Source organism: Kogia breviceps, chromosome 10 (assembly GCF_026419965.1).
Source record: "Kogia breviceps isolate mKogBre1 chromosome 10, mKogBre1 haplotype 1, whole genome shotgun sequence".
Lineage (NCBI taxonomy): Eukaryota > Metazoa > Chordata > Mammalia > Artiodactyla > Physeteridae > Kogia > Kogia breviceps.
Window position 1 is genome coordinate 48,631,820 of NC_081319.1, and position 24,881 is coordinate 48,656,700.

The following is a 24,881-nucleotide window of genomic DNA, read 5'->3' on the forward strand; positions in this document are numbered from 1 at the left end:
GTAAAGCGCCAGGACTCTGTCTCCCCACCTAGGCGAAAGGTGCACTGGCAGAATCAGTCTAACGAAACTGTTTTGTAACCAAGGCATCTATTGAAGACTTGTAACTTCCAGGGGAAGGCTTGGATAGGAAACTGCAGTGGACTTCAGCTCTTAGGATGGTAGCAGCTACCCACTCCTCACTCCCAGTCCCAGGGCAGGCATCTGTGCATGTGTCTCTGGGGCATCCTGCACAGTCTGTGAGAGCCTGGGTGAGCCGAAAGGACCCTGTCCTCCAAATACCTCGGATTTGTGCTCTGACTGCCGATGGATGACTGCTTCGGACCACAGAGGTGTAGGCAGAGGCACCTCCCCGCATTGTGTCAAGCCCCTTCTCCTCCAGCTGAAGTGACTTCCAGGGAATTTTGTTTGTTTGTTTGTTTATTGAAGTATAGTTGACTTATAATATTAGTTTCAGGTGTACAACATAGTGCTGCGATATTTTTACACATTACAAAATGATCACCACTATGGTACTTTGTTACAGCATCCTGGACTGGTTAAGACAGGGAGTTAACACGAGGGGGGCGCTCTTGTCCAACAGCAGTCAGGAGCCAATAGATATATTTCCCCTTTTCATCTCCCTGCGGTTGGTGGTTCTGAGATCCATTTCATGAGGCTCCTCAAAAGGTCCCGTGGGACGGAGCACGCGTCACCTGTAGTGGAGGCCAACTGAATGACAAATCTTTATATCATCTTTCCCTTCTTCCCTGTTCCACTTCCCTTGTTCTGCATACCTTCTGTCTGGATCACATTCCCAAATAAACTACCTGCATGAAAACATATGATCCAGGCTTTGCTTTTGGGAGAAACTGGCTAAAACAATCACTTCCAGACTAGAATAAAGACTGTCAGCATGGGATTTTGGAGCTGGATCACTCTTTAGTCAGATGGCAAAAAGGATTCCATTGCTGGTAATTCCTGGTGTATGAAAGCATCAAATGACTAAGATTCTCATAGGTGGTAAACTGGGATGTGGTAAAAGGTGAAGTGTTGTCATTTGTGATCGTTATGACCCCTGAATGGTATGGGGGCAATGGTAATTATAAGGATTGACTGGCTTTTAACTGCTCTGGAAGCTTTCAAAAAAAATAAAATTATAGGCTCACGTCAACTAACCAACAACTCAAGGCATACCATGAAAGTCAGAGTCTCTGGCAACGTCTAACGAGACTCTCATCTAAGTTGCAGGGCAGACAGTGTGAAAATGAGATATGGGATCTAACTGATGGTAGCAGAATAGCAAAGGAGACTGAATGCACAGCATCAACAGGTCTCCTGTATCAAAGTCAGGACCCTGACAGGAAAAGAGTAAGACTCAAAGACCTGGAATGGGCTTCCCTGGTGGCGCAGTGGTTGAGAGTCCGCCTGCTGACTCTCCGCAGGCGACACGGGTTCGTGCCTCGGTCCGGGAAGATCCCACATGCCGCAGAGCGGCTGGGCCCGTGAGCCATGGCCGCTGAGCCTGCGCGTCCGGACCCTGTGCTCCGCAACGAGAGAGGCCACAACAGTGAGAGGCCCGCGTACCGCAAAAAAAAAAAAAAAAAAAAAGACCTGGAATGAGACACCTGTGCACATGAACCTGAGAATTCTGAACCTCCAGCTTCATCTGAACACTCCAGGTCAGCAGAAGCAACCCTCTCCCCTTGCAGAGATTAGCACCATCATCAAACACTTAAAGGATACAGGGATGACAGTTTTGTTGGGATTAAGTGATGGATACATAAGGGTTCATAAACTATTCAGTTCATCTGTCTGGCTCCTGCAGAAGCCAAACAGAGTAGATGATAATGGGGGCTACCATAAATTTAACCACGTGGTAGCCCCAATCACAGCTGCCATACTGAATGTGGTATCTTTACTGGCCAGCTTGTAGCACTGACATGTGACTATTGGTCTGGCAAGTGTGTTCTCTATCCTCCTTGGTAAGGATGGTTTAAAGCAATTTGCCTTTATGTAAGAAGGACATCAGCACACACTCACTATCTCACCACAAGAGCATGCTAACTTTCGCGCTCTCTAACCAACAGAGCCTGCGGGGAACTCAGTTGTCTTGACGCTCTGCCCAACATCACGCCAGTCCACTATACTGATGACTTACTAATTGGACTTGATGATCATGAAGTGGTAAGTAGTTTAGTAAGACTAGAAAATTCAGGCTCCTGACTGTATGGCTGTTAGCATGACTGACAGCCATCTTGGGCCCTTACAGTTTCTCCTCTCCTTTCAATGACCCTACCCAGGACTGTACTGCACAGTGAATCACTTCTCTGTCATCAAGGGCTTTGTAGTTAATAGATATTGCCTAATAATCATTAGGACCAGGTAGCCTCTATGCTCTATTAGTCCCCAAACAATGATGAAAAACCTTCCCTGATGTATTCCTGGTGCCCACAAGACTAGTTACCCATTCAGAAATCTTTTTTTTTTTAAATATATAAATTTATTTTATTTATTTATTTTTGGCTGTGTTGGGTCTTCACTGCTGTGCGCGGTGTTTCTCTAGTTGCAGTGAGTGGGGGCTACTCTTCATTGCAGTGTGCAGGCTTCTCATTTCAGTGGCTTTTCTTGTTGCAGAGCATGGGCTTCAGTAGTTTGGCACTCAGGCTCAGTAGTTGTGGCACATGGGCTTAGTTGCTCCGCAGCATGTGGGATCTTCCCGGACCAGGGATCGAACCCGTGTCCCCTGCATTGGCAGGCGGATTCTCAACCACTGCACCACAAGGGAAGCCCCACCCATTCACAAATCTTAACTTAGGAACGCACGTACTGTTTCCAAGCACCTAGCCCCATACCTGAGGTTAACTATGAAATTATCCCGATGGCCCCTCTGCGGTGTGGAGTGCAGCTGTGAATGCTTCTGCATCATTGCCCACCCAATCCCAATCTCATCTACTGATCCACTGATTATATGGAGCTGCCCACCTCATTTCTCACTCTCAAGATGCCTTCTCAGTTTGGTGGGTGCTTTTCATTCCCTCTGTCCTCCAACACTGACACACTGAAGAAATTTTTAGGGATCCAATAAATCCCTAAATTTAAATCCCTAAATAATAAATTTATTTATTTATTAAATAAATAAATGGCATGCCAGAACATCTTCTCTAAAGTAAAGGACGACTAGCTGCATTTTGTATCCCCTACCACTAAGAAGAGTGGTAATTGGCAGAACTCTTTAGATTTTGGAGGCAGCATATTCCACACATGGGAATATTGCTCTAAACCATTTATTAGGTGACCTGAAAGGCTATCAGTTTTGAATGGGGTTCAAAGCAAGAGAGAGCTCTACAGCATGTCCAGGCTATGACTGAGGCTGTCCTGCCATTAAAGCCACATGACACACAAAAATGCAACGAATCCAAAGGTATCTACGGTGGATTAGAATATTGTAGAGAGTCTCTAGAAAGCCCCAGTAGGAGAGCTGTAACACAGACTCAGGGTTCTGGAGCAAAACTCTGCCTACTGTGAAAGAGAATGACTCATCATTTGAAAAATGGGTTATAGGGCTTGAGCATAGACCCAGCACTAACTATGGGACGACATCGAGTGACTATTCATCCAGAGCTACTCATCTTGACTGGGTACTATCAGATCCACTGAGTCATAAGATTGGGAGGGCACAGGAGCAATCCATTGTACAATGGGAAAATGGCATATTTGGGATTAGGCCTGAGCAGATCCAATGCTAATTACATGCTAATTACATCAACTGGTGGTCCAGACTATCTATGTCCTTTGCTCCTGTGCTTTACCCTCAACTCATATCTATGGCTTCATGGGAAACGTTCAAAGATCAACTGACAGGAACAAAAACTCAGGTCTGATTTTGAACACTTCTTGGATATTTGATATTAAGGTATTATTGCTATTTTCAAGTGTAATAATAATGTCATTATTTTTCAAAAGCATTTCTTATCTTTTAGTGATACATACTAAAATATTTACAGTGGAATTATATAATGTATGCAACTTGTTTAAAATATCATGAGGGGGGAAATGAGTGGGACAGAAATGGCCACGTGTTAAGCCTGAGTTAGGGGTAAATGGGAGTTCATATACTATTCTATTTACTTAGGTGTACATTCTAAATTCTCTGTAAATCGAAGTTAAAAACAGCAACCCAGTCTGGTCCAGAGATGGGTCAGCATGATACACTGGGGTTAGCTGTAAATGGGCTGCTGCTGTATCACAGCCTTACTCAGGCATGGCCCTAAAGGACACCATGTAGGGAAATCCTTCCCAGGCTAGAGCCTTGAGCATCACACCTAATCGTTCACTTTGTATGGCAGAAGTGGCCTGAAGTCGAGTATACATGGAGTTCTGGACAGTAGGGGTGAATGGCTTCGCTGGTTGATCAGGGGCCTGACGGCAGCTTTGTTGCTGGGATTTTCAGGAAAGTGGCTGATGGGGAAATTGCTTGAAGATTAATAAAGCTGGGGGAGGGTTTGCCTCGACAAAGAGGCACAGCATTACCTTCCTCTGTGGCTGCAGTGTTAATGGAAAGCCTCAACATCAGCTGACTTCCAGGGAATTTAAAGGGCAGCAACCCCCCCTTCATCTTTCTCTTTTCCTCCTTTTGGAAGCCAGATATTAAAGACTAGTCATTCAAAAACAATTGCAGATCAGGGGAATATTAGAACATGACCACACATACCCAGAGAAGGGTTCAGAAAAGACCTAGAAGACCTTAAGATTACATCTCATGCTGACCCTCAGCACAGACAGCCTACAATAATTAAAAAAACAAAACCAAAAAACAATTACAAAAAACAGCAAATTTGGCGACAGGGAGAGAATCTGATTTCCAGAGTTACAACACTGTTAGATTCAATGTCCAGTTTCTAACAACAACAACAAATCAAAAACATACAGAGATACGGGAAAGTATGCCATGATCAAAGGAAAAGATTAAATCAATAGAAACTGTCCTTGAAAAAGACCTGATTGAAGACATACTAGACAAAGGCTTTAGAACAACTGTCTTAAAGATGCTCACAGAACTAAAAAACATGTGGAGAAACTCAAGAAGACGATGTACCAAAAAATATAAATATCAATAAAGAGACAGGGCTTCCCTGGTGGCGCAGCGGTTGAGAGTCCGCCTGCCGATGCAGGGGACACGGGTTCGTGCCCCGGTCTGGGAAGATCCCACATGCCACAGAGTGGCTGGGCCCGTGAGCCATGGCCACTGAGCCTGCGCGTCCGGAGCCTGTGCTCCGCAACGGGAGAGGCCACAACGGTGAGAGGCCCACGTACAGCAAAATAAATAAATAAATAAATAAAAATAAAGAGACAGAAAACATATAAAGAAACTAAAAAGAAATGTTGGACCTGACAAGGACACTAACTGAAATGAAAAATTCACTATCAAAGGGATTCAAAAGCAGATTTGAGCAGGCAGAAGAGAGAATCAGTGAACTTTCAGATAGAAAAATAGAAATTATTGAGTCTGAGGAACAGAAGGGAAAAAAGATTGAAGAAAAGTAAAGACAGCTTAAGGAAGCTGTGGCACACCAGAAAGTGAACAACACACATTGCAGGAGTCCTAGAAGGAGAAGAGAAAAAGGGGCAGAGAGACTATCTGAAAAATTAACAGCTGAAAACTACCCAAATTTGATGAAATACATGAATATAAACATCCGAGAAGCTCAATGAACTATAAGATGAATTCAAAGACACTCATGTTACAAGTTATAATCAAACATTTTTTTTTTTTTTTTTTTTTTTTGTTGCGGTATGCGGGCCTCTCACTGTTGTGGCCTCTCCCGTTGCGGAGCACAGGCTCCGGACACGCAGGCCTAGCGGCCATGGCTCACGGGCTTAGTTGCTCCGCGGCATGTGGGATCTTCCCGGACCAGGGCACGAACCCGTGTCTCCTGCATCGGCAGGCGAATTCTCAACCACTGCGCCACCAGGGAAGCCCTAATCAAACATTTGAAAGACAAAGAGAGCATCTTGAAAGTAGCAAGAGAGAAGTGACTTGTCACATACAAGGGATTCTCAATAAGGTTATCAGCAGATTTCTCATCAGAAATTATGGAAGCCAGAAGGCAGTGGGCCAACATATTCAAAGCGCTAAAAGGAAAAACTGTTAACCAAGAATCCTATATCCAGTAAAACTGTCCTTCAAAAGTGAGGGAGGAGGGGAGCAAGAAGATGGTGGAAGAGTAAGATGTGGGGATCACCTTCCTCCTCACAGATACATCAGACATACATCTACACGTGGAACTTCTCCTATAGAACACCCACCGAACGCTGGCAGAAGACCTCAGACCTCCCCAAAGGCAAGAAACTCCCCACGTACCTGGGTAGGGCAAAAGAAAAAAGAATAAACAGAGACAAAAGAATAGGGACGGGACCTGCACCAGTGGGAGGGAGCCGTGAAGGAGGAAAGGTTCCCACACACTAGGAGCCCCTTCGCGGGCGGAGACTGCGGGTGGTGGAGGGGGAAGCTTCGGAGCTGCGGAGGAGAGCGCAGCAACAGGGTGCAGAGGGCAAAGCAGAGAGATTCCGCAGAGGATCGGTGCCGACCAGCACTCACCAGCCCAAGATGCTTGTCTGCTCACCTGCCGGGACGGGCAGGGCTGGGAACTGAGCCTCAGGCGGATCCCAGGGAAAGGTCTGGAGTTGGCAGAGTGAAAACAGCCTGAAGAGGTTAGTGCACCACAGCTAGCGGGGAGGGAGTCCAGTTGAAGTCTGGAGCCGTGGAAGAGCCAAGAGACCTTTTCTTCCCTCTTTGCCTCCTGGTGCGCGAGGAGAGGGGATTAAGGGTACCGCGTAAAGGAGCTCCAGAAACAGGTGCGAGCTGCGGCTGTTAGCACGGACAACAGAGACAGGTGTGGGACGCTAGGGTTGCTGCTGCCGCCACCAAGAGGCCTGTGTGCAAGCGCAGGTCACTCTCCACACCGCCCCTCACGGGAGCCCGTGCAGCCCGCCACTGCAGGGGTCCCGGGATCCAGGGACAGCTTCCCCGGGAAAACGCACGGTGTGCCTTGGGCCGGTGCAGCGTCACGCCGGCCTCTGACGTCGCAGGCTTGCCCTGCATCCGTGCCCCTCCCTCCCCCAGGCCTGTGCCAGAGCCCCCGAATCAGCTGCTCCTTTAACCCAGTCCTGTCTGAGCGAAGGGCAGAAGTCCTCGGACGACCTACGCGCAGAGGCGGGGCCAAGTCCAAAGCGGAACCCCAGGAGCTGTGTGAACAAAGAGAGGGGGAGGTCTCTCCCAGCAGCCTCAGAAGCAGCGGATTAAAGCTCCTCAGTCAACTTGAAGTGCCCTGCATCTGTGGAAAACCTGAATAGACAGCAAAATATCCCAAGTTGAGGAGGTGGACTCTGGGAGCAAGATATACTATTATTTTCCCCTTTTTTCTTTTTGTGAGTGTGTATGTGGGTGCTGCTGTGTGAGATTTTGTCTGTAAAGCTTTGTTTTCACCATTTGTCCTAGGGTTAGACCGACCCATTTTGGGGTTTTTTAAATTTTCTTTTCTTTAATAGAAATTTTTCTTCTTAATAATTATTTTTTATTTTAATAACTATATTTTATCCTACTTTATTTTGTCTTCTCCCTTTCTTTCTTCCTCTCTTCCCTCCTTTCTTTCCTACATCCCTCCTTCCTTCCTCCCTTCCTTCCTCCCTTCCTTTCTTCCTCCCTCCCTTTCTTTCTTCCTTCCTTCCCTCCCTTCCTCCTTCCTTCCTTCCTTCCTTCCTTGCCTTTCTATTTTTTTCTCCCTTTTATTTTGAGCTGTGTGGATTAAAGGCTCTTGGCACTCCAGCCAGGTGTCAAGGCTGTGTCTCTGAGGTGGGAGAACCAGTGTCTCAGGACACTGGTCCACAAGAGACCTCCCAGCTCCACGTAATATCAAACGGTGAAAATCTCCCAGAGACCTCCATCTCAACACCAAGACCCAGCTTCACTCAAGGACCAGCAACGAACAGTGCTGGACACCCTATGCCCAACAAAGAGCAAGACAGGTCTACAGCCCCATCCATTAGCAGAGAGGCTGCCTAAAATCATAATAAGGCTACCAACATCCCCAAACACACCACCAGACGTGGACCTGCCCACCAGAAAGACAAGATCCAGCCTCATCCACCAGAACAGAGGCACTAGTCCCCCCAACCAGGAAACCTGATCAACCCACTGAACCAACCTCAGCCACTGGGGACAGCCACTGAAAACAGCGGGAACTACGAACCTGCAGCCTGCAAAAAAGGGAACCCAAACACAGTAAGATAAGCAAAATGAGAAGACAGAAAAACACACAACAGATGAAGGAGCAAGATAAAAACACACCAGACCTAACACATGAAGAGGTAATAGCCAGTCTACCTGAAAAAGAATTCAGAATAATGATAGTAAAGATGATTCAAAATCTTGGAAATAGAATAGACAAATTGCAAGAAACAGTTAACAAGGACCTAGAAGAAATAAAGAGGAAGCAAGTAACAATGAGCAACACAATAAATGAAATGAAAAATACTCTAGAGGGGATCAACAGCAGAATAGCTGAGGCAGAAGGAAGGATAAGTGACCTGGAAGATAAAATAGTGGAAATAACCACTGCAGAGCAGAAGAAAGAAAAAAGAATGAAAAGAACTGAGGACAGTCTCAGAGACCTCTGGGACAACATTAAACGCACCAACATTCGAATTATAGGGGTCCCAGAAGAAGAAGAGAAAAAGAAAGGGACTGAGAAAATATTTGAAGAGATGATAGTTGAAAACTTCCCTAATATAGGAAAGGAAATAGTCAATCAAGTCCAGGAAGCACAGAGAGTCCCATACAGGATAAACCCAAGGATAAACACGCCGAGACACATAATAATCAAACTGTCAAAAATTAAATACAAAGTAAACATATTAAAAGCAGCAAGGGAAAAACAACAAATAACACACAAGGGAATCCCCATAAGGTTAACATCTGATCTTTCAGCAGAAACTCTACAAGTCAGAAGGGAGTGGCAGGATATATTTAAAGTGATGAAGAAAAAAAAACTACAACCAAGATTACTCTACCCAGCAAGGATCTCATTCAGATTTGATAGAGAAATAAAAACCTTTACAGACAAGCAAAAGCTGAGAGAGTTCAGCACCACCAAACCAGCTTTACAACAAATGCTAAAGGAACTTCTCTAGGCAAGAAACACAAGAGAAGGAAAAGACCTACAAGAACAACCCGAAACAATTAAGTAAATGGTAATAGGAACATACATATCGATAATTTCCTTAAATGTAAATGGATTAAATGCTCCCACCAAAAGACACAGACTGGTTGAATGGATACAAAAACAGGATCCATATATATGCTGTCTACAAGAGACCCACTTCAGACCTAGGGACACTTACAGACTGAAAGTGAGGGGATGGAAAAAGATATTCCATGCAAATGGAAATCAGAAGAAAGCTGGAGTAGCAATTCTCATATCAGACAAAATAGACTTTAAAATAAAGACTATTACAAGAGACAAAGAAGGACACTACATAATGATCAAGGGATCGATCCATGAAGAAGATATAACAATTGTAAATATTTATGCACCCAACATAGGACCACCTCAATACATAAGGCAAATACTAACAGCCATAAAAGGGGAAATCGACAGTAACACAATCATAGTAGGGGACTTTAACACCCCACTGTCACCAATGGACAGATCATCCAAAATGAAAATAAATAAGGAAACACAAGCTTTAAATGATACATTGTAAAAGATGGATTTACTTGATATTTATAGGACATTCCACCCCAAAACAACAGAATACACATTTTTCTCAAGTGCTCATGGAACATTCTCCAGGATAGAGCATATCTTGGGTCACAAATCTAGCCTTGGCAAATTTAAGAAAATTGAAATCGTATCAAGTATCTTTTCTGACCACAACACTATGAGACTAGATATCAATTACAGGAAAAGAGCTGTAAAAAATACAAACACATGGAGGCTAAACAATACACTACTTAATAACGAAGTGATCACTGAAGAAATCCAAGAGGATATCAAAAAATACTTAGAAACAAATGACAATGGAGCCACGACGACCCAAAACCTATGGGATACAGCAAAAGCAGTTCTAAGAGGAAAGTTTATAGCAATACAATCATACCTTAAGAAACAGGAAACATCTTGAATAAACAACCTAACTTTGCACCTAAAGCAATTAGAGAAGGAAGACCAAAAAAACCCCAAATTTAGCAGAAGGAAAGAAATCATAAAGATCAGATCAGAAATAAATGAAAAAGAAATGAGGAAATAATAGCAAAGATCAATAAAAGTAAAAGCTGGTTCTTTGAGAAGATAAATAAAATTGATAAACCATTAGCCAGACTCATCAAGAAAAAAAGGGAGACGACTCAAATCAATAGAATTAGAAATGAAAAAGGAGATGTAACAACTGACACTGCAGAAATACAAAAGATTATTAGAGATTACTACAAGCAACTGTATGCCAATAAAATGGACAACCTGGAAGAAATGGACAAATTCTTAGAAATGCACAAGCTGCCGAGACTGAACCAGGAAGAAATAGAAAATATGAACAGACCAATCACAAGCACTGAGATTGAAACTGTGATTAAAAATCTTCCAACAGGGCTTCCCTGGTGGCGCAGTGGTTGAGAATCCGCCTGCCGATGCAGGAGACACGGGTTCGTGCCCTGGTCCGGGAAGATCCCACATGCCGCGGAGCAACTAAGCCCGTGAGCCATGGCCGCTAGGCCTGCGCGTCCAGAGCCTGTGCTCCGCAACGGGAGAGGCCACAACAGTGAGAGGCCCGCATACCGCAAAAAAAAAAAAAAAAAAAAAAAAAAAAAATCTTCCAACAAACAAAAGTCCAGGACCAGATGGCTTCACAGGTGAATTCTATCAAACATTTAGAGAAGAGCTAACACCTGTCCTTCTCAAACTCTTCCAAAAGATATCAGAGGGAGGAACACTCCCAAACTCATTCTATGAGGCCACCATCACCATGATACCAAAACCAGACAAAGACGTCACAAAGAAAGAAAACTACAGGCCAATATCACTGATGAACATAGATGCAAAAATCCTCAACAAAATACTAGCAAACAGAATCCAACAGCACATTAAAAGGATCATACACCATGATCAAGTGGGGTTTATTCCAGAAATGCAAGGATTCTTCAATACACGCAAATCAATCAACGTGATACACCATATCAACAAACTGAAGGAGAAAAACCATATGATCATCTCAATAGATGCAGAGAAAGCTTTTGACAAAATTCAACACCAATTTATGATAAAAACCCTGCAGAAAATAGTCATAGAGGGAACTTTCCTCAACATAATAAAGGCCATATATGACAAACCCACAGCCAGCATTGTTCTCAATGGTGAAAAACTGAAACCATTTCCACTAAGATCAGGAACAAGACAAGGTTGCCCACTCTCACCACTCTTATTCAACCTAGTTTTGGAAGTTCTAGCCACAGCAATCAGAGAAAATAAAGAAATAAAAGGAATCCAAATAGGAACAGAAGAAGTAAAGCTGTCACTGTTTGCAGATGACATGATACTATACATAGAGAATACTAAGGATGCTACCAGAAAACTACTAGAACTAATCAATGAATTTGGTAAAGTAGCAGGATACAAAATTAATGCACAGAAATCTCTGGCATTCTTATACACTAATGATGAAAAATCTGAGAGTGAAATTAAGAAAACACTCCCATTTACCATTGCAACAAAAAGAATAAAATAGCTAGGAATAAACCTACCTAAGGAGACAAAAGACTTGTATGTAGAAAACTATAAGACAGTGATGAAAGAAATTAAAGATGATACAAATAGGTGGAGAGATATACCATGTTCTTGGATTGGAAGAATCAATACTGTGCAAATGACTCTATTACCCAAAGCAATCTACAGCAATCCCTATCAAATTACCACTGGCATTTTTTACAGAACTAGAACAAAAAATTTCACAATTTGTATGGAAACACAAAAGACCCCGAAAAGCCAAAGCAATCTTGAGAACGAAAAATGGAGCTGGAGGAATCAGGCTCCCTGACTTCAGACTATACTACAAGGCCACAGTAATCAAGACAGTATGGTACTGGCACAAAAACGGAAATATAGATCAATGGAACAGGATAGAAAGCCCAGAGATAAACCCACACACATATGGTCACCTTATCTTTGATAAAGGAGGGAAGGATATACAGTGGAGAAAAGACAGCCTCTTCAATAAGTGGTGTGGGAAAACTGGACAGCTACCTGTAAAAGTATGAAATTTGAACACTCCCTAACACCACACACAAAAATAAACTCAAAATGGGTTAAAGACCTAAATGTAAGGCCAGACACTATCAAACTCTTAGAGGAAAACATAGGCAGAACACTCTATGACATAAATCACAGCAAGATCCTTTTTGACCCATCTCCTAGAGAAATGGAAATAAAAACAAAAATAAACAAATGGGATCTAATGAAACTTAAAAGCTTTTGCACAGCAAAGGATACCATAAACAAGACCAAAAGACAACCCTCAGAATGGGAGAAAATATTTGCAAATGAAGCAACTGACAAAAGATTAATCTCCAAAATTTATAAGCAACTTAGGCAGCTCAATAACAAAAAAACACACAACCCAATCCAAAAATGGGCAGAAGAACTAAATAGACATTTCTCCAAAGAAGATATACAGATTGCCAACAAACACATGAAAGAATGCTCAACATCATTAATCATTAGAGAAATGCAAATCAAAACTACAATGAGATATCATCTCACACCGGTCAGAATGGCCATCATCAAAAACTCTAGAAACAATAAATGCTGGAGAGGGTGTGGAGAAAAGGGAACACTCTTGCACTGCTGGTGGGAATGTAAATTGATACAGCCACTATGGAGAACAGTATGGAGGTTCCTTAAAAAACTACAAATAGAACTACTATATGACCCAGCAATCCCACTACTGGGCATATACCCTGAGAAAACCATAATTCAAAAAGAGTCATGTACCAAAATGTTTATTGCAGCTCTATTTATGATAGCCAGGACATGGAAGCAACCTAAATGTCCATCAACAGATGAATGGATAAAGAAGATGTGGCACATATATACAATGGAATATTACTCAGCCATAAAAAGAAATGAAACTGGGTTATTTGTAATGAGGTGGATAGACCTGGAGTCTGTCATACAGAGTGAAGTAAGTCAGGAGAAAAACAAATATCGTATGCTAACACATATATACGGAATCTAAGAAAAAAAAATGTCATGAAGAGATTAGTGGTAGGACGGGAATAAAACACAGACCTACTAGAGCATGGACTTGAGGATATGGGGAGGGGGAAGGGTAAGCGGTGACGATGTGAGAGAGTGGCAGGGACATATACACACTACCAAATGTAAATTAGATAGCTAGTGGGAAGCTGCCGCATAGCACAGGGAGTTCACCTCTGTGCTTTGTGACCACCTAGAGGGGTGGGATAGGGAGGGTGGGAGGGAGGGTGATGCAAGAGGGAAAAGATATGGGAACATATGTATATGCATAACTGATTCACTTTGTTGTAAAGGAGAAACTAACACACTATTGTAAAACAGTTATACTCAAATAAAGATGTTATAAAAAAAAAAGTGAGGAAGAAATTAAGACATTTCCTGATAAAGAAAAGCTGAGGGTATTTGTCACCACTAAACTTGCCCTGCAATGCTCAAGGAGTCCTGCAACATGAAATGAAAGGACACTAGACAGTAACTCCAAGACACATGGAGAAATAAAGATCTCAACAAAGGAAATACATGGACAATCGTAAAAGTTTTCTACATGATTTAAGAGACTAATATTATACATTTAAAGGAAAGAAAACAAAGGTAAAAATAAAAGTTAGTATTATAAAAACCTAGTATTATATAAAGCTGATTATTATAAAAGCTAGTATTATAGTAACTTAGGTTTGTAATTTCATGTCTTGTTTTCTACATAATTTAAGAGACTAATGCATTAGTTGGTATTTCTGGGCACACAATGTATAAAGAGGTAATATTCTGACATCAACAACCAAAAGGGGTGGGGATGGATATGTAAAGAAACAAGAGTTTTGTATGTTATTGAAGTTAAGCTGGTATAAATTCAAATTAGAGTGTTATAATTTTTGGTTGTTAAATGTCATCCCTATGGTAACCACAAAGAAAATAGCCATAGAATATACCCAAAAGGAGATGAGAAAGGAATTTAAATATTTCACTATAAAAATTGACTAAATACAAAAGAAGACAGTAATGCAGGAGATGAGGGACAAAAGAGATCCACGGCATATAGGAAAAAAATAGCAAAGTGACAGAATTCCCCCTTATCAGTAATTACTTTAAATGTACATGGATTAAACGCTCCAGTCAAAAGACAGAGATTGGCAGAATAGGTAAAAACACATGATCCAACTAGATGCTGTCTACAAGAGACTCACTTTAGATCCAAAGACTCAAATAGATTGAAAGTGAAAAGATGAAAAAAGATATTCCATGCAAATAGTAACCAGAAGAGAACAGGGACTTCCCTGGTGGTGCAGTGGTTAGGAATCTACCTGCCAATGAAGGGGACACAGGTTCGAGCCCTGGTCCGGGAAGATTCCACATGCCGTGGAGCAACTAAGCCCGTGTGCCACAACTACTGAGCCTACACCCTAGAGCCTGCAAGCCACCACTACTGAGCCCGTGTGCCACAACTGCGGAAGCCCACACGCCTAGAGCCCATGCTCTGCAACGAGAAACCACTGCAATGAGAAGCCCACGCACTGCAACAAAGAGTAGCCCCCGCTCAACACAACTAAAGAAAGCCCACACACAGCAATGAAGACCCCATGCAGCCAAAAATAAATAAATAAATATATTTTTTTAAAAATTACAAGAAACAAAGAAGGACATTATATACTAATAAAAGATTCAACAGACATTATATACTAATAAAAGATTCAAGAAGATACAATAAGTATAAACATTTACACACCTAATGGCAGACCATCAAAATAATGAAGTGGCTTCCCTGGTGGCGCAGTGGTTAAGAATCCACCTGCCAATGCAGGGGACATGGGTAAGAGCCCTGGTCGAGGAAGATCTCACGTGCTGCGGAGCAACTAAGTCCGTGCGCCACACCTACTGAGCCTATGCTCTAGAGCCCGCAAGCCACAACTACTGAAGCCCACATGCCTAGAGCCCGTGCTCCACAACAAGAGAAGTCACTGCAATGACAAGTCTGCGCACCGTGACGGAGAGTAGCCCATGCTTGCCGCAACTAGAGAAAGCCCGCGCACAGCAACGAAGACCCAGTGCAGCCAAAAATAAATAAATTAATTAATTTTTTTAAAAATAATTAAGCAAAAATGGACAGATTTGAAGGGATAAATAGACAGTTCTACAATAATAGTTGGAAACTGCAATACCCATTTATCGTAATAGAACAACCAGACAAAAGATAAGTGAGGAAAAGAGGACTTAACTCAATAGAATAACTAGATCTAATAGACACATATAGAACACTCTACCAAACAACAGCAGCATACACATTCTTGTCGAGTGCACAAGACATTTCTCAGACTATATATTAGGCAATAAATTAAGTCTCAATAGATTTGAAAAGACAGATATCATACAACATATACTCTCCAACCAAAATGCGGTAAACTTAGAAACCAGTAACAGAAAGAAAACTGGAAAATTCACTAAATTCTAGAAAATAGGCAACACACTTTTTTTTCCAGAATACCAAAGAGTTTATTTTAAAAGTCACTTAATAAAAGCACAGTTTTGCAAGTTTGTCTAAAACTGGATAATTCTGAACAAAAATAAAATGTCTGACCGCTCCAAAATAGGAAAAGACAATTGGGTACAAATAGACATACACATTCCAGGCACTATGAAAACTGGCTAAATGTATGCTCCCAGCAAGAGAAGTGTCACCATCCTAAGCCCCTCAGTCACCAAATGCAGGATTAAGAGGCCAGAGTCAGGTTTCCCTTTCTAAGCCACTCTGTTACTCTCTAGGAAACTCTGGATCTCAGCCTAATCTCCAGCTCTGCCTGGACCTTGATAGGGAAGGAGGGAGGGACAATACAAGAGAAGAGGAAAGGGGTGTGACGTCTTTCTTAGGAAAGAAAAAAAGGCATGGTGATGAGCTAGAAAGTGATGAAAGCAAGGATCAACTATCATTCACCCTGAATTCACCTATTCACCCTAACAGTCCTACCTCCTTATTTTGTAGGTGAGAAAACAGACCTAGAAAAATCACGTGGTTTGCTCAAAATCACATGGTTACTACATGCAGTAGTGCTTTATGTAAGATCAACTTGCCTCTCAACTTGGTTGGAAAATTAAAAAACCAAACCTGTCCCCAAACTTCAAGCAACACATTTTTAAATAACCAATGAACCAAAGAAGAAATCACAAAGAAAATTAGAAAATACTTAGAGACAAATGAAAATGAAAACACAACATACTAAAACTTATGGGACACCACAAAAGCGGTGCTAAGGAGGAATTTTAGAGCTATAATAACACTTACATAAAACAAGAAAGATCTTAGTTCAATAACCTAACTTTAGGACTTAAGGAACTAGAAAAAGAACAAACTAAACCCAAAGCTACCAGAAAGAAAGAAGGAAATAACAAAGATTAGAGCACAGATTAACAAAGTAGAGAACAGAAAAACAGTAGAGAAAATCAATGAACCCAAAAGTTAGTTCTTTGAAAAGATCAACAAAATTGACAAACGTTTAGCTACATCAACTAAGAAAAAAGAAGAATTAAAAGACTAAAATCAGAAATGAAACTGGGGATATTACTACTGATTCTACAGAAATAAAAAGGATTATAAGTGAATACCAGGAACTGTACACTAACACACTGGATAAGCTAGATAAAATGGAAAAAATTCCTAGAAACACTAAGCCTACCAAGACTAAATCATGAAAAAACAGAATATCTGAGTTGACTTATAACTAGTAAAGGGACTGAATCAATAATAAAACAAAAATTTCCCAACAAAGAAAAGCCCTGAACCCATGGCTTCACTGGTGAGTTCTACTGAACATTTAAAGAATAAATACCAATCCTCAAAATTTTCACAAAAAGCTGAAAAGGAGGGAACACTTCTTATCTCATTCAAGAGGCCAGCATTACCCTGATATAAAACCAGACAAAGACACTACAAGAAAACTACATCCCTTATGAATACTGGTCCAAAAATCCTCACAAAATACTAGCAAACTGAATTCAGCAGCATATTGAAAGGATAGTTCATCAGGACCAAGTGAGATCTATTCCTGAAATGCAAGGATGGTTCAAAATACAAAAATTAATCAATGTAATATACCACATTAACAGAATGAAAGGGGAAAAAATCACATGATCATCTCAACTGATGCAGAAAAATTTTTGAAAAAATTCAGCACCCTTTTGATTAAAAAAAACTAAAAAACTAGAATAAAAGGAAACTATTTTAACATAATGAAAATTATAGATGAAAACCCAAAGCAAACATCACACTCAGTGGTGAAAGACTTAAAGCTTTTCCTCTAAGATCAGGAATAAGGCAAGAATGCCTGCTTTCACCACTTCTAGTCACCACAGTACTGGAAGTTCTAATCAGAGCAATTAGGCAAGAAAAAGAAATAAAAGGCATCCAAACTGGAAAGGAAGAAGCAACATTATTACTGTTTGCAGATGATATGATCTTATATATAGAAAACCCTAAAGATTTCACACACAAAAAAAACCTGTCAGAACTAACAAGTGAATTCAGCTAAGTAGTACATAAAGTCAACACACAAAAATCAGATGCATTTCTATATGCTAAAAATGAACAATCTGAAAAGGAATTATGAAAATCCCATTTATAATAGCATCAAAAAGAATAAAATACTTGAGAGTTAACCAAGGAGATCAAAGACTTGTACAATACAAAGTACAAAACATTTGCTGAAAAAAATGAAAGAAAACATAAATAAATGGAAACACATTAGATGTTCATGGATTAGAAGACTTAATATTGTTAAAATGTCAATACTACCCAAATCAATACACAGATTCAATGAAATCGCTATCAAAATCCCAAGGATGTTTTTTTGTTACAGAAATAGTAAAACCCATCCCAAAATTCATTATGGAATCTCAAGGAACAAACAGTCAAAAACAACAGCCAAAACAATCTTGAAAAATAGCAAAGCTGGAGGAGTCACACTTCCTAATTTCAAAGCTTATAAGAAAGCTACAATAATAAGAACAACATAGTACTGGCATAAAGATGGACATAGAAATCAATGGAATAGAACAGAAAGTCCAGAAATAAACTCTCATACATACGGTCAAATGATTTTTGACAACAGTGTCAAGACCATTCAGTAGAGAAAGGACAGTATTTTCAATAAGCAATGCTAGGAAAACTGGATATCTTCATACAAAAGAATGAAGTTGGACCCTTTTGTAATACTATATACAAAAAATTAATTAAAGACCTAAATGCAAGACCTAAAACAATAAAACTCTTAGGAGAAAATACAGGGCAACACTTCACAACATTGGATTTGGCAGTGATTTCTTGGACATGATGCCAAAGGCACTGGCAACAATATAAAAATAGACAAATTGGACTTCATGAAAATTTAAAATTGTGCATCAAAAGACACTACCAAAAGAGTAAAAATGCAACCCACAGAACGAGAGAAAATATTTGCAAATCATGTATCTGATAAGGGATTAATAACCAGGATATATAGAGAATTCCTAAAACTCAACAACAACAACAACAAAACAATTGATTAAAAATGGGCTTGAATATGGGACTTCCCTGGTGGTACAGTGTTTGAGAGTATGCCTGCCAATGCAGAGGACACAGGTTTGATCCCTGGTCTGGGAAGATTCCACTTGCTGCAGAGCATCTAAACTTGTGTGCCACGACTACTGAGCCTGCCCTCTAGAGCCCATGCACCCCAACTACTGAAGCCTGCACACTCAAGGGCCCATGTGCTGCAACTACTGAGCCCATGTGCTGCAACTACTGAAGCCCTCACACCTAGAGCCTGTGCTCTGCAACAAGAGAAGCCACTGCAATGAGAAGCCTGTGCACTGCAATGAAGAGTAGCCCCCGCTTGCTGCTACTAGAGAAAGCCCATGCACAGCAATGAAGACCCAGACACAGCCAAAAAAGAGAATAAAATACCTAGGAATAAACCTACCTAAGGAAGCAAAAGAACTATACTCAGAAAACTATTAGATACTGATGAAAGAAATTAAGATGACACAAAGACGGAGAGATATACCATGTTCTTGGATTGGAGGAATCAATATTGTCAAAATGACTATACTACCCAAAGCCATCTACAGATTCAATGCAATCCCTATCAAATTACCAACAGCATTTTTCACAGAATTAGAATAAAAACCTTTACAATTTGTATGGAAACACAAAAGACCATGAATAGTCAAAGCAATCTTGAGAAAGAAAAATGGAGCTGGAGGAATCAGGCTCCCTGACTTCAGACTATACGACAAGCCACAGTCATCAAACCAGTATGGTACTGGCATAAAAACAAATACAGATCAATGGAACAGGATAGAAAATCCAGAGATAAAGCCACGCACCTATGGTCATCTAATCTAGTACAAAGGAGGCAAGAATATACAATGGAGAAAAGACAGTCTCTTCAATAAATGGCGCTGGGAAAAATGGACAGCTACATGTAAAAGAATGAAATTAGAACACACCCTAACACCATACACAAAAATAAACTCAAAATGGATTAAAGACCTAAATGTAAGACCAGATACTATAAAACTCTTAGAAGAAAACATAGACAGAACACTCTTTGACACAAATCGCAGCAAGATCTTTTTGATCCACCTCCTAGAGTAATGAAAATAAAAACAAAAATAAACAAATGGAACCTAATTAAACTTAGAAGCTTTTGCACAGCAAAGGAAACCATAAACAAAACGAGGACAACCCTCAGAATGGGAGAAAATATTTGCAAATGAAGCAACTGACAAAGGATTAATATCCAAAATATACAAACAGTTTATGCAGCTCAGTATCAAAAAAAGCAAACAACCCAATCAAAAAATGGATGGGACATCTAAACAGACATTTCTCCAAAGAAAATATACAGATGGTTAAAAAGCACATGAAAAGGTGCTCAACATCACTAACTATTAGAGAAATACAAATCAAAACTATAATGAGGTATCACTTCATGCTGGTCAGAATGGCCATCATCAAAAAATCTACAAACAGTAAATGCTGGAGAGGGTGTAGAGAAAAGGGAACCCTCCTACACTGTTAGTGGGAATGTAAACTGGTACAGCCACGATGGAGAACAGTATGGAAATTCCTTAAAAAACTAAAAATAGAGCTACCATATGATCCAGCAATCTCACTCCTGGGCATATATCCAGAGAAAACCATAATTCGAAAACATACACGCCCCCAATGTTCACTGCAGCTCTATTTACAATAGCCAGGACATGGAAGCAACCTAAATGTCCATTAACAGAGGAATGGATAAAGAAGATGTGGTACATATATACAATGGAATATTACTCAGGCATAAAAAGGACAAAATAATTCTATTTGCAGCAACATGGATGGACCTAGAGACTGACATACTGAGTGAAGTAAGTCAGAAAGAGAAAGACAAATATCATATGACATCATTTATAAGTGGAATCTAAAAAAAGATTACAAATGAACTTATCTACAAAACAGAAATAGAGTTACAGATATAGGAAATAAACTTACGGTTACTGGGGGGTAAGGGGAAAGGGATAAAGTGGGAGATTGGGATTGACATATACACACTACTATATATAAAATAGATAACTAATAAGGACCTACTGTATAGCATGGGGAACTCTACTAAGACTCTGTAATGGCCTATATGGGAAAAGAATCTACAAAAGAGTGGATATATGTATATGTATAACAGATTCATTTTGTTGTACACTTAAAACTAACACAACATTGTAAATCAACTATACCCCAGTAAAATATTTTTTTAAAATGGACTTGAATAGATATTTCTCCAAAGAAGATACACAAATGACAAATGCGCATATGAAAAGACACTCAACATCACTAATAATTAGGGAAATGCAAATCAAAACCACAGTGAGATATCACCTCACACCCATCGGAATGGCTACACTCAAAAACAAAAAACAAAAGCCACACACCAAAAAACCAGAAAATAGCGTTGGTGAGTATGTAGAGAAATGGGAATCCTCGAGCACTGTTGGTGGGAATGTAAAAATGACACAGGCACTGTGGAAAACAGTATGGTGATTCCTCAAAAAATTAAAAATAGAACTACTATAAGATCTAGCAATTCCACTTCTGGGTATAAACCCCAAAGAACTGAAAGCAGGGTCTCAAAGAGATATTTGTATGACCATGCTCAGAGCAGCATTATTCAGAACAGCTAACACCAGGAAGCAACCCAAGAGTTCATCAACTGATGAATGGAAAAGCAAAATGTGGTATGTACCTACAATGGAATATTATTCAGCCTATAAGGAGGGAAATTCTGACATAGGCTACAACATGGATGAACCCTGAGGACATTATGCTAAGTGAAATAAGCCAGTTGCAAAAAGACAAATACTGTATGATTTCACTTATATGAGGTACTTAGAGTAGTCAAAATTATAGAGACAAGGGACTTCCCTGGCAGTCCAGTGGTTAAGACTTCACCTTCCAATGCAGGGGGTGCAGGTTTGATCTCTGTTTGGGGGGCTGAGATCCCATATGCCTCTCGGCCAAATAACCAAGACATAACACAGAAGCAATATTGTAAAAAATTCAATAAAGACTTTAAAAATAGTCCACATCAAAAAAAACCCTTAAATTAAGAAAAAAAATTATAGGGACTTCCCTGGTGGTGCAGTGGTTAAGAATCCGCCTGCCATTGCAGGGGACACGGGTTCGAGCCCTGATGCGGGAAGATCCCACATGCCGCGGAGCAACTAAGCCCGTGCACTACAACTACTGAGCCTGCGCTCTAGAGCTGGTGAGCCACCAACTACTGAAGCCTGTGCGCCACAACTACTGAAGCCCGCACACCTAGGGCCCATGCTCTATAACGAGAAAGCCACCACAATGAGAAGCCCGAGCACAGCAATGAGTAGCCCCCGCTTGCCGCAACTAGAGAAAGCCTGCATGCAGCAACGAAGACCCAACACAGGCAAAGTAAATTAATTAATTAATTAAATTAAATAAATGGTCAGAATGGTAACTTTAAAAAAAAAATTACAGAGACAGAAAGTAGAATGGTGGTCGCCAGAGGCTGGGGTAAGGCAGGGAATGGGAAGTTATTGTTTCATGGGCATAGAGTTTCAGTTTTACAAGATGAAAAGAGTTATGGAGATGGATGGTGATGATGTTTGTACAAGATTATGAACGTATTTAATACCACTAAACTGTATGCTTAAAAATGGTTAAGAGGGTAAATTTTATGTTATGTGTAGTTTACCATAATTTTTAAAAATTGGGGAAAAACCCAACGGTCAAGAACATGAAAGACAGGAAAAGTTCAAAGAACTGTGCCAAATGAAAATTCTGAAAATGAGACATGACAATGACATGTAACATGACTTCCTAGACAGGATCCTAGACCAAAGAGGAGAAAGGGACACTGTGGGACAGCAGGTGAAACCTGCATGCCATCTGTGAAGTGGAGGTTAACGCTGCATCATTGCTGATTTCCTGACTTAGGGGGTTGTGTGCTGGTTATGTAGGCGAGTGTCCCTGTTTTGGAGACATGCACACTGGAGTGTTCTGTGGTAATGAAACAATGTATCTGCAACTCACTCTCCAGATGTTCAGAAAAAGACTAGAGAGGTAATGAAGCAAACACAGTAATACATTAACAACTGGGGAGTCAGGGTGAAGGGCATAGAGGAGCTCATCATACACACCTGGAGGCATCTTGATGAACGGCTCAAGGACCTGTACTTCGGCCTGGTGCATGGCCCGCTCTTTCTCCGCGAGGGCCCGTGCACGGGCCTGAATGATATGTCTCTCCAACATTTCAGCTTCATCCAGCCGCTGCTTATAGAGCTCCCGAATCTGGCAGGTGGGTGATCAGATGCACAGAAATATGGTCAGATCACACAGCTTTATTGAATCCCACCCCAGCATCAGGGCTTCCCATGAAGCACAGAACAGTCACAGAACTGCAGAGACCATCTGGTCTAACCAGACAGATCTGAACTCTGAGACCCACAGAAGGAAATGGCTTAAAGCTTTCATAGTAAAGTCAATTACAGAACCAAGTCTGAAACCCCGTCTCCTGACTACTGGCTTCACAGTAAAGAGAGCTGCCATCTAACCTCTGAAATACCAAATATGAGTTTACACACCACATGTGGCAGACAAAGGGTTGTGTCACCCAGACCCCTTTCAAGGAAAGACTTGCTACCTGGCTGCAGGGAGCATAGTGAGCTGAGAGCCTCCAGCTGTCAGCCCCTTCAGAGTTGATCTCAGCTGCTTGAAAGCACACAGCTGAGACTCCTTGAAGGGAGCTGTGGGCAGCATGGCCTGCTTAGCAGTCAGCCTCAGCAGAGAGGACTCAAGTCAGCTGCTTTCCTCCTTATACAGATAAGGAAGCAGAGTTGCTGGTAGAGCCCGGGCATGCTTCCTAAAATCTGGACATGAATGCCTCGATTAAGATTGTGGTTTGTGACACAAGGGCAGGCACCCCAAAGCAGACGTGACTTTATCATCTCCGGGGAACAACTATTCGGCCTTCTGCCCTTGTCGTTTCATTTATATATGTAATATATAATGTGTGTATGCGTGTAGGGAAATAAAGATAGGTGCTAGAGATACATGCCGTTATGTGTGTAGAATGTGTGTATTCGCCTAAGCGCGTGTGTAGAGTGTCCTCCCACTAGAATGTCGGATATACGGCGGCACGGACTTGGTCTGCTGTTTTCCAGTTGCATCCCCAGTGCCTGGCACCCAACAGGGGCTGACTCTCGTCGAGTGGCTGAGTCGCGCCCTGGGTCGCCCGCACGGCCGCAGACGCGGTGACGCCGCCGCGCCTCGGGTGAGCAAGCGGAGAAGCGCGCGGGACGCCGGGGCCGTGTTACCTGCTGCAGCTGGTCCACGAACTCCTCGTGCCGAGCATCCTCGCTGCCGCGGGCCTTGATCAAACTCGCACTCACCTCCTCGCCAACCACCTCGGCGGTATACAAGTTGCGAAAGACGCCGGTGAGCAAGTAAGAGATGTCTTGGGTGCGCAGCGAGGTGGGGCGCAGGCGCAGCAGGTGCGGCTCGAGGAGCGGCCGGAGCGTGAGCGGCGAGACGCGGCGGGGCCGACCACCAAAACCGTGGTAGAAAGACTCGGAGTAGGCGAGGGAGGACTGGCTGGGGCTGCGGATCAGGGTCGGACGCGGCGTTGGCGTCCACGTCGCCCCAGCGAAGGCGTAGGACCCAGACTCAGCGGACTGCCGCTCTCCCCTTCCAGTATCCATGGCAACTGAGACGCCGCTAACTCCCTGCCGCACATCCACTTCCGGCCCGCCTCTTCCGCTTTGCGTCTGTTAAAGGGTGTGGTCCAGTCGTCATCCTCGTAAAAGATCGCACGGCAGTGTTGCCTTTACTGAGAGGACCTTAGTGTGCGGAGCGATAGAGAAAGAGTTAATTGGCACAGCCAGGCCCGTCTCATTGCAAAAGCTTCTTCCTATTTACTTTCATCTGCCCATTCTCTAATTTGTTCAGCATTTATTAATTCGTTCATTTAATATTTATTGTATAAAAATTCTGTTTCAGGTCCGTGCTAGGAGCTGGAGATACCAAAGGAAGATGCAGCTTCCGCCCTCGCGGAGCTCATA

At 41.8% G+C, this 24,881-nt stretch overlaps 1 protein-coding gene across 1 annotated transcript in view; it reads right to left on the reverse strand.

The window, feature by feature from the left end:
• DLEC1 (DLEC1 cilia and flagella associated protein) overlaps window positions 1-24,881 on the reverse strand; it is a 113,744-nt gene that overhangs the window by 74,023 nt on the left and 14,840 nt on the right. Inside the window, exons 4-5 of the mRNA XM_059077244.2 lie at window positions 24,138-24,659; window positions 22,962-23,112 (exon numbers count right to left, since the gene is read on the reverse strand). Coding sequence (XP_058933227.1) covers window positions 22,962-23,112; window positions 24,138-24,521 — 535 coding nt within the window. The 5' untranslated portion in view covers window positions 24,522-24,659. The remainder of the gene's footprint in view (window positions 1-22,961; window positions 23,113-24,137; window positions 24,660-24,881) is intronic.